The 12,564-nt window shown below is 34.1% G+C and overlaps 1 protein-coding gene across 5 annotated transcripts in view; it reads left to right on the forward strand.

Annotated features, from left to right (window-relative positions):
- RHBDD1 (rhomboid domain containing 1) overlaps positions 1 to 12,564 on the forward strand; it is a 207,007-nt gene that overhangs the window by 21,866 nt on the left and 172,577 nt on the right. For all 5 annotated transcript variants that reach the window (XM_064457396.1, XM_064457398.1, XM_064457397.1 and 2 more), the window contains exons 5-6: positions 1,492 to 1,542; positions 6,287 to 6,406. In XM_064457396.1, coding sequence (XP_064313466.1) covers positions 1,492 to 1,542; positions 6,287 to 6,406 — 171 coding nt within the window. The remainder of the gene's footprint in view (positions 1 to 1,491; positions 1,543 to 6,286; positions 6,407 to 12,564) is intronic.

Below are 12,564 nucleotides of genomic sequence, written 5' to 3' on the forward strand. Positions count from 1 at the left end.
CTTTCAGATATTTTTAATTAGAGGAATACCTTTTAACCTTTTTTAAACATGTTTATTTAGAGTAAAATGTTCCACATAAGATATAAATGAAAATGTCACTTGAAATGAAGTGTGGTGAAGCCATAAAAACATACCAGAACACAGTAAGTTTCCACGTTGCTTTTTACTACTTGTGTCCATTCTAGTGGAATTTCCTACAGTTTGAAGAAGGCTGTGGGATGCTTGAGAAATTGTTACCAGAATTCTCAAGCTTTCCAACAATGTTTTTAACATTGTTACATTAATATTTTTAGAGCTTTTCATATTGTAGCAATACTTACTTTTAAAAAAGGTTATATCTTTACACATCTTTAGTCTAGCAATTGTTATAAATACAGCCCTGAAAACTTTCATATGAACATTCTCATAAATTTCAGTGTTTTAATTGGAAGTCTAAGCCCTGTCACAACAGCTGTGCTGAGGTTGGTAGTCAGAATGTTTGTTTTTCATGTCTGATTACTTAATATGTTTAGTACTTTATTCACTGCTGTGCCATCAAGTTGTCTATGGATATGGTGTTTGTGTAGTGGGAAATTATTTGTTCAGATGTGTGTACTTTTCACAGGAGGCTTTATTGTAGTTTAGTGATACAGCCTGTAGCAATACATGTTTAGCAGTTTTAAGTGAAAAATGAGAGGCCGGAGCATCCAATTTCCTACCCCACTGGAGTGATCAGACATGAAGCGTCACATTAGTTAAATGCTAATATTGCACGTTTCTCTGGCATAGGGGGCTCTCTGATGACTATTAGGACAGCCAAGCATCAGATCATGCTGCCTAGGGAGGTACTGCAGTCTCCATCCTTGGATGTTTTCAAGATTTGACAAGATAAAGTCCTGACTGAGTAACCTGGTCTGATCTCATAGCTAACCCTGCTCTGTGTGGGAGTTGAGCTAGTGACTTTCTAAGGTCCTTCCACAGTGAATTATTCTGGGATTCTGTGATAAAACCCATGGTACTGTTAGTGAAACATGCTGTGGAGATCCTGCTGCTGTGGAGGTTGCTGTTTGACTAAGACCCGGAGGAAGGAGTGTTCCAGTGTACACATCATCTTTTTCTTCTGTGTAGCAGTGCAGAAACAGTGGAGTGTTATTCTAGTCCTCAGTTTTCTGTGCTTTAGCCCATTTTTACCAGTAAACAATCTCAGTGCAGAAATTACTTGTTACATGTTCTGGAGAACATTTGTTAGGTTGGTTTGCATTTTTCTAGGCTACAGGGGTATGTTGCTTAAATGCAGCATGCTACTATAAAATCTGACACAACATACAAGCTTACTGATACTATATTCTCTCACTGATGCCAAAAAAATTCATAGGTACTCCTTGTTTCATATTTGTATTTTATGAAACGGACTCTGAAAGAAAAAGTACTTTAAATCTGATTTTGTATGTTATAAAGAAAGACAATGTCATTATTTTATTCTGATAGTACATACATTATTCTTATATTTAGGTGGCATTTCTTCATTCACTGACCCTGCCAGACCAAGGGACTACTATTCAGGTGAGTACTCTCACCCACTTACCTAAAAACTAACTCGGCTTTAAAAATAGGGACAACATTTTTTCTAATGATAGAAACATTACAGAGGAGCTAGTTAAATGGAAACATACATAATATACAAAATATTCTGCACTTGTGCATACTTGCTAAACATATTACTTCTCTAGCCATGTTTCACCTTTCTTTTTTAGGGGACTGTGTGGATGTATTATGTACAAGAGGCTTTAAACCTCAAATTAAGGTCATGACATCATAAAATCCTACCCTGGGGAAATACCATCCCTTTTGCAGAAGGTGCAGCAGAGGGGAAATTGTGCCTACTGAAAGCAGCCCTTTGAACCTTGGTAAATCTGCCCCAATCTGGCAAATTTATCTATTCCATTCTAGGATTTTTTTTTCTCCCTCTGACAAGGAACTTCTTCCTTTGAACACTTTTTGTAAATCAATAGTTTATGTGTAAAAAGCACACTCCTACCAAAGTAAATCTAGGCTATCTTCAAAGCATATAGATGGGTAGCACATTTAATTCACTTCGTGTGCAGAACATTGAATCGTATGTGCAGTGTTTAGAAATAATAGATGGAGGTCTTGTTTGGGAGGAACAGAAAAGGAGCCAGCTGTGAGAAGGGCTATGAGTTGGATCAAAGCTAAGGGATGTATAGCCCAGTGTATCTTATCTCCTGCAGTGATTTATACTCTTTCCTAGGCATCTGCTGTAAGAACAGGATAAACATATAGTGATAACTTCCTCAGATATCTGCCAGCGTGCAGTGGCTCATGGCTTAAAGATGTTCTCAGCAAAACGTTTTGTGGGGGGAATTTTGTCTTTAATAGCTCATGATGGATTCTTCTTCCATGAATTTGTCAAAAGCTCTTTGAATCGGCATGAACTCTTTAACACCTGCAACATCACAGAAGAATAATTTCACAGTTTACTTCTTGGTGTAGAATCTGTCATTTTTGTTGGTTTTGAACCTGCTAGCTGCTAATTTCATTTGATGCACATTAATTCTTCTCTGGGATGGGAAGCCAAACTTTCATTCTTTATGTACTTTCTTCATATCCTTTATGGTTTCACAGACTCCAGTCCTGTACTCACCATAGTCATATTTTCTCTCTGGTTGAAAATTTGTAGTCTATATGGTTGCTTATATGAAAACTATTTCATCCATTTGATCATTCTTACTGTTATCTGATGTTTAGTCATGCAGGGTTTTTCATTTTTTATAATATTTTATAAGTGAGATGTGCTTACTCTGAGCCACAGTGAGCCAAGATTAGTGCTGCTTTTATTCTCCATGATGGATTTTGTTTTCTATGATCTCCAATTTTTGTTATGTTAAATAATTCCCACAATAATTCCCTTGACTATTTTTGAAGGATTTGTTTCATAATTCCTAACTGAATGATCTTAACCTACTTTCTTTACCAACAGCAGCAAGGATTGTTGTGACTTAAAAGTATGTTTATGTAAGATTTCCATTATTCCAGTTCTCAAGTCAAAAAACACTTGATCTAAATTCCAGTAAAGAAATAAAACAAAAGTACCATTGCGAAATGAAATAAGATGTGAACATAGACTGCGTAGTGAGCATGAGTTACCTGTTTCCATGACTGGCAGTCTCAGCCCAGTTAAAGATGCTCGCCTAGCTACAGAGGCTGTTCAGTCCACCGGAGCCTGGGTGTGCTGCTTGCATTGCTCTGTATTCCACGTTCATAGAAACTAAATCTTCGGTATGGCAGGGTGGGTGGAAATGCTGAAGATTTATATCAGAAAAGGTACTTTAATGGCTAATGAAGATAAGAATTTGTACTTGACATTTAAACTCCATAGTCTGTTGCAGCCACTGTACAAACACCAGCTGCTTGAGGCTTAGGTGGGTGTGAAAGACCACCCTTGTGGAATAGGAGCAGATTATGAATAGCCCTTTATTTTTTTATTTTCCAGCTCTTCCTAAGCAGGGAAAAGGGACAAGATATCGTGTAATGTATCTGGATGGGGGACTACATAGCACCTGAGAAAAAAAACCTTTAGTACGCTGACAACAAAGAACTCTGGGGGGCTTTTTTGCATATCTTGGGCAGTCCCTGTAGTGGCCATGCTGTCTCTTTGAGTTGTGGACAAAACAGAGATAAAGGAGAGGGTTAACCTGAATTCTCCTGTCTTCCAAGCTTGGCTTTAGATGTAACTACATTTTTTCCTACTAAATTCATTTCTCTAAAATTATTTATAACTGCAATTTAAAAAATATGTACATTTATGTTCATTCCCTATGTATATACCTTGTCTTCCATCCTATTTGCAGAAGTCTTTATGGAAGATTTAACCTTTTGCTTCATGTATGATATATGTAATCAATTTGGCCATATGTGGATTAAGAAAACTCTCTCTAATGTCATAGGCTAATGATGCCCATACAGTACGTCCTTACCTTGATTAATTTTTCATTTTCTGGTATTGCTGATTTATTACTATCTGCCTTTAAATATCAATTTAAATAGAAGAATAGATGAAGTTATGGTCAGAACAGATTTTATGAAACAGTATGAGGAAACAGCTTTAGAAGAAAAAAATCTTTTAATTGTAATTTTAACACAGTTTGTATTTAGTAACTGAATTAGGTTTTCTCTAAATGCAGTTCATGAATAAAGTATTAGGACACTTATTCTGATTAATAGGAACACCTTGATATGTCAATGTTACCAAATTGTTTCTTGTTGTAAAATAAGATTATGGCTTTCTGAGCACTTACAACTTGGTAACAGTGTAAAACATCAAACATACAAAAATTTACCATAATAGAACAAACTTAAAATACAACATCCTTTTTCTTTCCCCACATAATTTCATGCTTTTAGTACCAGAATTTTTATAGTCTTTATGCATGCAGTTTTGAAGGCTCCAGAAAATAAATTTATAGCTGAGAAAATGTTCATTTATATTAACATAATGCAAAGAAGAATGAGGGGAATACATGAAAATTGCATCCGAAATGTATGTATATAACAGTTAAATGGTATCCTGCGGTCAGTTTAATTTTTCTGCAGAATTATGTCTCTTAAATGTAGCCAGTGTGACTTAAAGGCTTTTAAAGTTTTTTTAAAATACGGCTGTAATTCATACAGATTAAAAATTAAAAATAATCTTTTTTAATCAGAGGAGTTGCCAGTAATTTGAGAAATGGCAGAATAACAGGTTACTGGAGGATAATACAAAGTGTTCACTGCAGATGTATGAAAAATCTCATTATGTCAGTTGTATGTTCCAAAAAGAAAAAATTTGCAAATGGACAGAATTACACTTTTTCCTCTATGTGTGTATTATGTATACAAGCATCCATGTGCACATACACATGTATATAAAATACATGTAGGTATATTTGCATAATACACACAGAGGAATATATACTCCTGTAGAGAATAGCATGCAGTCACTCTGTTCAATTTTTGCTGCTTTTCCTGTTTAATCTTAAAATTGGGTGTTTATATTTTTGTTCGTCTTAAGGTTCTAGAGCTTGGGATTTCTTTCTTTAACACAATCATTTTTTTAAAAGAAGTTATTTATATGTCCTCACTTCATAGTCTGCGCTTGTTACCAATCACAGAAACTCCACAAGATTATTAGACCTGGAATCCATGTAACTAATGAGATAACACAAGGCTATCATTGATGCTAATAACCTGAAGATAAAGGGAAATGGCATGCTGTGTTTGTTTCATACAAAAATATTTCAGATGACTTCATTTTGAAAAACTTGTGTACGTTTTCTATCGGTTGGAAGAAACTGGCTACATTTCTGTACTTTGATTCTTCAAAATCCCCTCTTCATCTGTCTGGAAGAGAAATAAAAATATCACCCAAAGCTTTGGATTTTGAAGATGCAAAAATGGAACAGAAAAATGGGATTTTTCTCCTCAGTTCTTCAGTTTAGACTTTCTGTGCTCAAGCAAGATCCGATTGTGTTAAAAGGAAGAGAGTCTTGCTCAATTGTCTAGCCAAGTAATTTTTTTCTTTTAAATCCCATGTGTTTGGGCAGATGATGGTTTGTTTGTGCTTGGTTTTGACAAACTTTGCTAATGGTCAGAAATTCTCGGTTGTCAGTATCACAGGCTACATACAGTGATTGTGACATTAGATGAGATCTACGGTGTGGTGTTTTTTTTCCAGGGCAGGTGTAGGTGTGCAATTGCACAATATTAACTGTATATATTTCTGCAAAAATGTGCAGGAATCTTCTCCCATGTGTTTTCTAGGTCCAAACATTATTTGAATTTATGATGACATTGGCATGTATTGTTTATGGACACTGCAGGGAAGTGAGAGACAGGTGGGAAACAGCCTGAAACCTACCTGTGGTGTTGGTGTTCTAGTGACATTAATAAGGTGCCCAGGTATTGACAATTAAATATTAAAACGAGCTGATAAAAAGTGTCTTTCAATTTCCATGTGAAATGTCTTAATAATGGCAATTCCATGACATTTATTTATAACAATTACAAAAAACTGAGATGTTTGAGCCATATTTTTTCTTTTGTTTTTCTCTCTCCTGTTACCATAGTCTAGCTTTGTAAATTAGAAATTGATTCATGGCATATATTATATAAGTGATTGAATCCTAATATTTTTTCTGTCCCAAATTAAAATAATTTGTGGCAGGAAGATAGCGTAAAGATAATATCTGTTTTCACACTCTCCTACTGAGTAGCAGCTCTTCATTTTCTTTATTTTGTATTCATTTAACAGAGTATTATGGCTATCCAGGTTATCAATACAGAACGCCAAGGAACTATTATGATTATACAGGTGGGCTTACTGAAGAAGAACAGCTTGAAAGGGCAGTGCTAAACAGTCTTAATGAAAGAGGTAGGAATTTTATTGCATTTTATATCTTAAGTTATGGTTCATACTGAGAAGGGGGAGGGGGGAAAATCTATTGCTCATTATGTATTTTCAATATTTTGGACGTATCTTTGGAAACAGGTGAAATCTCCTGGTAGGATTTTCAGAGACAGCAGTGTGAAGATGAGGTATCATTCTCTTAGTGTAATTCCATTTATTCATAATTGCTTACTGTTTGATTACCTTGCTGCTACTATAGTAAAAGAAATACTTTTATAACAAAAACCCTTAAGTAAACTAAGTTGCTGTGCCAAAAAATCTTACAGTACTGTAAAAAGTAGTATGAAGTGGTATAATAGAAGAATTGGTGTTGCCAAGATTTAAACTTTCTGTGTGTGTGTATGTTTGCTTTTTATACAAATGTAATTGACAAGCAAAGTACTGATATCTTGTTCTTCACATTGTCCTTTTCTACCTTAAAGGAAGCTTATATTCTAGCTAGCTGAAAGACCTAAAAAAAAAAAAAAGGCATGTTCAGAGATAAAAATGGTATTTGTTTTTAACTGAAACTTATTAGTTAAATTGGTATAGATTACATTTGTTAGGCTATATTTTATCTTTTTATAATGCAAGGGAAATCAAGAGGGAAAGAATACTTTGTAGAATCTGTTTCTCAGCTTCTGAAAACTTAGACTTGAGGGAAAATCTATTTAATAGGGCTGACAGCACATTATTAGAGCATTGTGTAAAATTTACATCACACAGTTATGCAAAATTTTTATATTGAAGTAATAAAATAAAGGGCGGAAATGAACCTAGTATTTGTCTGGTATTGAGATAATTTTTCACATCAAACGTTGCTTGGTCTTTAATCTGTTGCATGTCAATATGGATTCTTCTTGGGAATTCAGCCAAAGGCTTTAGGTGGTTCTTAAGAAATCTGAAAGATTTCTTCTAAATTTGGTGAAGCCGTACCATTTAATCTTAACAAAAATAATAACCTGACTGAATATCTTATCAGTGTCATTTTCCTTTTTCATAATCTTGGTATTCTATCTTCCTGGGTGCAAGGAAGCGTTCATGAGGAAAAAGGCACAGAAGCCTCTACTTGTAACCCCTTAAAATGTGGAGCACCATTTGTAATTCTCCACTCAGAAAATTAATTTACACCACTGTATTATGGCTGTCAGAGAAATACCAGACAAAATATTAAAATTAATATCTTGACAAATCATCATCACTTCTAGTTTCACACCTTCTGTGATCCTATTTTTTATTACAAAGAACATGTCATGTTATCTGGAAGATGTTTTTAAAAAGGCAGCAGATAAGGCAAGACTGTGATAGGAAAAGGCTTTTCCAGTTTGGAAAATTCATTAAAATTATTTTTTTTTTAAAGTAAATACAGCTTTTTGCTTTATTAAGCTTGCATCTATTGTGAGAGACACTAGGAGGTGGAAGGGCAGACTTTTAGGGAAATGAGGGATTTTTGAAGTAATTTTTTTTCTAGTCATCTTAATTTTTGTGTTCATCTTTGTTCTTTAAGCATAGTTTTGTCTAACTGTCCCTCAACATTGTGTAAGGTAGAAACTTAAATATATTTCTACATCAAGATTATTGCTGTTAATATATTTGTTCTGGAAATGATTGCAGTCTGAGCAGTCCCATTTCAATCAAACTGTACTGAAAACCTTAGGAGATAGTGAGAATCTTAGCTTTCAAACAAATCAATAAAACTGCATTTGGTTAATCTGGTTTGCAAGCAGAAGATAGTGAATTAGTTACTGTTCATGCTGTCTTCAGAATTTTAAAAAATTAACGAAGTCACATCTATATGTTGTTCTATTTAAGTACTAGATTTTGAGAAGGAATGGGTCTAAAATGAGCTTTACTGTAAGTGATACTTTTTATTTTGGTGTCATTTTTACATGGTGTTTTATATCATTTTTTAACATTGAGTTTGGGAAAAAAATCCTTCAAAGCTTTTAATATTAAGCATTTTGAAATGTTATCTGCAAGAATCAGCCATGTTTGTGGGTTTTTTTGAAACTATCAAGAAACCAATATAAAAAAAAGACAAAATTATAATAATATAAATAACTAGATAGTGTACATTTTAAAGGCCTTCATGTATCAGTGTGGAATACCTGCAGCTTTCTTTTGTAGCCTTAAATAATCTACATCACTACAAGTAAGGAAGTATCTTTTGCCTGCTTGTTGGTTTTGGGCAAAGATAAGTTTTCAACTATAAGAGGGAATATATTCTTATTTGGTGAATGCTCTTTGATGAAACATGAGATTAGAATCTAAATAGCATCTCTAAGTATATCTCACTGGTAGATAACTGTGGCATACCAAGTCACATTTTTAACTTCAATTTGAGACAGCAGCATTTCTTAAGACTATGGTAGTGTCTGTTTTCAGTGCTAGTTATAGTCTTTAGAGCCTCACAGATAAGTGAAGCAGGAAAATGTATCATTATATATTGTTTCCAATATAGTTTGGTGTGATCAAATATATATAGATGTTGTTTTCAGTGGTTTCACAGAAGTCCTTTAATTTTGTACCTCTTTCTCCTACCTGCCTGAGCACTTTAGTTTGGAAAAGCAAGACTAGAGCTGAACTCTTAAAATATTTCCTTCAATAGCTGCTTAAAGGTTAAGCTTGCCTATAGGCAGGTGCCTTATTTGACAGAGAAAGTAATATAGAGCATGTAATTGATCATACCTATTTTAGTGACACAAAGGATGAGATGAAATTTACTGTGCTAATGAGCAGCTAGGATATTCTTCCCTGTCAGTTAGTTCGAAAAATAATTAGCTTGAATGAGCACTGTCCTTTGAACACGATACATTTTACCCTAAAGCATGACATTCACAGTTGCTTGCAATTACATGGATGATGAAACAGGTACTTAACGTGACAAAAAATTACAAAAATAATTTCAAATAAGTAGCTAAATGGATGTGAAAACAGGTACCACAATCAAAATTTAGGGCACTCTCTTCTTATTAATCTCTCTGCCCCACCCCCCCGCAACTATGACACTTAAACCATCACAGTTGCTCTGTAGCAAGTGTTGCAGTAATTTCGATTGATTCCCCCCCACACACACCCCCTTAGTTGAACAAATGCATTTATTACGGGATTTTGGCCACAAAATCTACCATTACAGATTTGGAATGTTGATACATTCGTATAAAATACTGTGTTAGTATCCTACTACTAAGCTGTTAAAAGAATCAGTGGCATAGTACAGAATTTCCTGGTATCAGGTGTGGACAACTGAAAACTAATTTGTATTAATGCATGCATTGAATTTAAGCTCAGTAGTTACTCTTCTGTAATCCCATACATGGGTTATCTAAACCCACCATAAAGGTACTGCATTTCTGCTTATACTGCATTCAGGCATTCCTGAACTGCAATTCTATTTTTATGTTATATACTGAAAAATTCTTAAGTAGTAATAATCATTACTATCTAATGCAACAAAAGAAATTGCTACGCTTGTTTATGGGATTTGTGTTGGCATCAATTTTAGGACTATCAAACTATCATAATGATTTAGGCCCGTTTACTGAAAGGAACTGTTATTTCTATTCTCCATTCCCAGTTTTAGATTTGTTGTCTCAAACAAGAATTGGATTAAACAATATTAATTTTTTTCTCCAAAGTTTTGGCTTGGGTGTTTTTTTGTGTTGTTTTCTTTTTAATTTTCATTCTTATTTTCCTAATTCTATACTGGTCACAAATTGCAATAACTCTTCCTTTAGTCAAGTCAGGAAAATAATTTTGGATTTAAAAATTCATAGCCTTTAATATTTAAACCCTACGGGTTTACTATGAAGTTAAAATATACGACTGCCAATTTTGTTTAAATCTAGTATTAGCAGCTATACTTAATGTAACCCGAGTATACTGTGTCTCTTATCTATTGTTTACTTGCTATTCTGCTCGGAAGAAAGATCTTGATTAGTGTGGGATGTGGATTTGGATTTTTGTTGTGGTGGGTGTTGGGATTTTTTGAGTTGAACTTCTAAGTGCCTGTCTTTCAATCTCAATAATGTTAAGAATCCCTTGCAAGCTCATGGCTCTGCACAAAGGAATTTTCCTCTTTTTCTTAAGACTAAGTTCTTTAAACATGTAGGTGATAGTCTTTATCATTTGTGATTGAAGAGAAATACTTATAAGTATACATATGTAGATATTCCTCTTATAGTGAATCTGTCTATATACGTATTTCTTCATTTGTAATTTAAAACAAAACAAAACCCCAGTCCACTCAGTTTCTAGATAGACAAGTATGGACTAGTCATAGGTACACTAGCAGTGTAGTTAGGAAATATCTAGGCATCTGGCTTACCTATTCTCTGAATTTTGAAGGGCTCCCATTTCTGTTTTCTTCTACTGAGACTGGACTTTTTATCAGTAGTAGTCTATGAAATTTGCCAAATCCATGGAACGTTGTAATACGAATGAAACTGATGTGATAAGACTAGAGAGAAATGCTGTATAATTTATTTTTTTTTTTCAGTCAGTGTTATCTTTCCCTTCTGCAATTGTAGGAATGCCAATCATTGCATTTCACTACGATGGTTTTTCTGTAGAAATGTCTTAAAATAGATTATATGCTCAAATGTGCAGTGCATGATATCAGATCGAAATACATTTCATAAAGTAATATGATAGAACTTGAATCTGATTCTTGGATTCCAACTTTTTTTTTTTTAAAAATTCAGACTATGTATGGTCTTAGATACCCAACAACATTTTTTGGGAAAAAGCTGTCCTCCTCAAGTAGAGGTCTAGTTCTAAATATCTTTCTAAAACTGCAACCATGCTCTGTGATCCTGATCACCAGCACTTTCTTCAGGCAAATTACCAGGAAAATAAATCAGTTAATTTTTATTAATTTTGGTGTATGCTCAGTGTAAGTAGCAGACTGCTTGCAACAAGAAGCATAGCCGTAATTCTATTACAAATGTTTAATGAATGTATAACAATATTCTTCCATCTGTCTCTTCATAAAAATAGTGGTTGATGTAGGATAAAACAGGTTTACTGAAGATTAGAACCAAAAAAGTCCTTATTCTCTTGATAGTGGTGGTAGCAGTTCACCAGATAGGTAAGACAAAACACCACTAAGCCTCTCACCAAGGGCTTATCTTTTAAAATATAACCACAACCAATTAGCACCTATGAAATACCCTGATGTATAGTTCTCTAAAGCACTGAAATTATTCTATCGGAAAACTTCCATGTATACAGGCAAACAGGTTAAGTTCAGACAACTGAAGCAGTTACTCCCCTTTGTTATCTAAAATGGTGTTCATTTTAGATAACTGAAGAATACTAAAATAAACTAAATGTACTAAAATACTAAAAATACTAAAAAATACTGGACTGAAAATTGAGAGCTGAGAAGCATCTTTGTTCATAGTTCAACTATTTCTGGTTCAGTAGCAGTGCAGTGGGGGAAGTTAGATGGGATGGACAACTAGAATTTGGCAACTCCTTCAAATCCAGGTCTCGTACTTGTATGTCAACAAACTTTTTTTTTTCTAGATTAGAGATCTTAAAAATTGTGATCTAGTTAATTTCTTTTGAAAAGCTACAGTAAATGTGATATTAGCTGTTTTAAGTTTTGTACACACTTGACCTCTAAAGGTACTGCTATGTATCTTTAAATAGTACATAAGTATTTTGGAAATACTAGGTTTAGACTTGTCTCCTTTAGTCTCTGCTTGAAAAAAAAAATGCATTTATGCCCTAAATTTTGACTATTTTGATGAGGGGTTTTGGTCTTGTTTTGGGGTTTTTTCACTTTTTTTAAAGTAATGCTAACTTGGTTCAGATACTAAAGCACAGGTAATAAACGGTTTAGGACCAAGTGTGCTTGGTTTAAGAAGAGGCACAGGGTGCTGGATACAGTTTTGTTCAATGTTGATTCTGTGTTCAAGATCTTAAATTGTGTAAAGACTTCCATAGAATTAGCATAACTGGGGAAATTAGTTTCTCCTTTATTTCCACTTTCTCTTCGTCTTGTCCTCAGTGCTACACATTTTTCTTCATTTCTGCTGTCTCTAGGATGATGATGATGATTATTAGTATTATTATACGTGAATCCATACAGACAATTTGGCATTCTTCTAGGAGGGGCGTGATTTTCTGCAGGAACA

The sequence above is a fragment of the Phalacrocorax carbo genome, chromosome 7, assembly GCF_963921805.1.
Source record: "Phalacrocorax carbo chromosome 7, bPhaCar2.1, whole genome shotgun sequence".
Classification (NCBI taxonomy): Eukaryota; Metazoa; Chordata; class Aves; order Suliformes; family Phalacrocoracidae; genus Phalacrocorax; species Phalacrocorax carbo.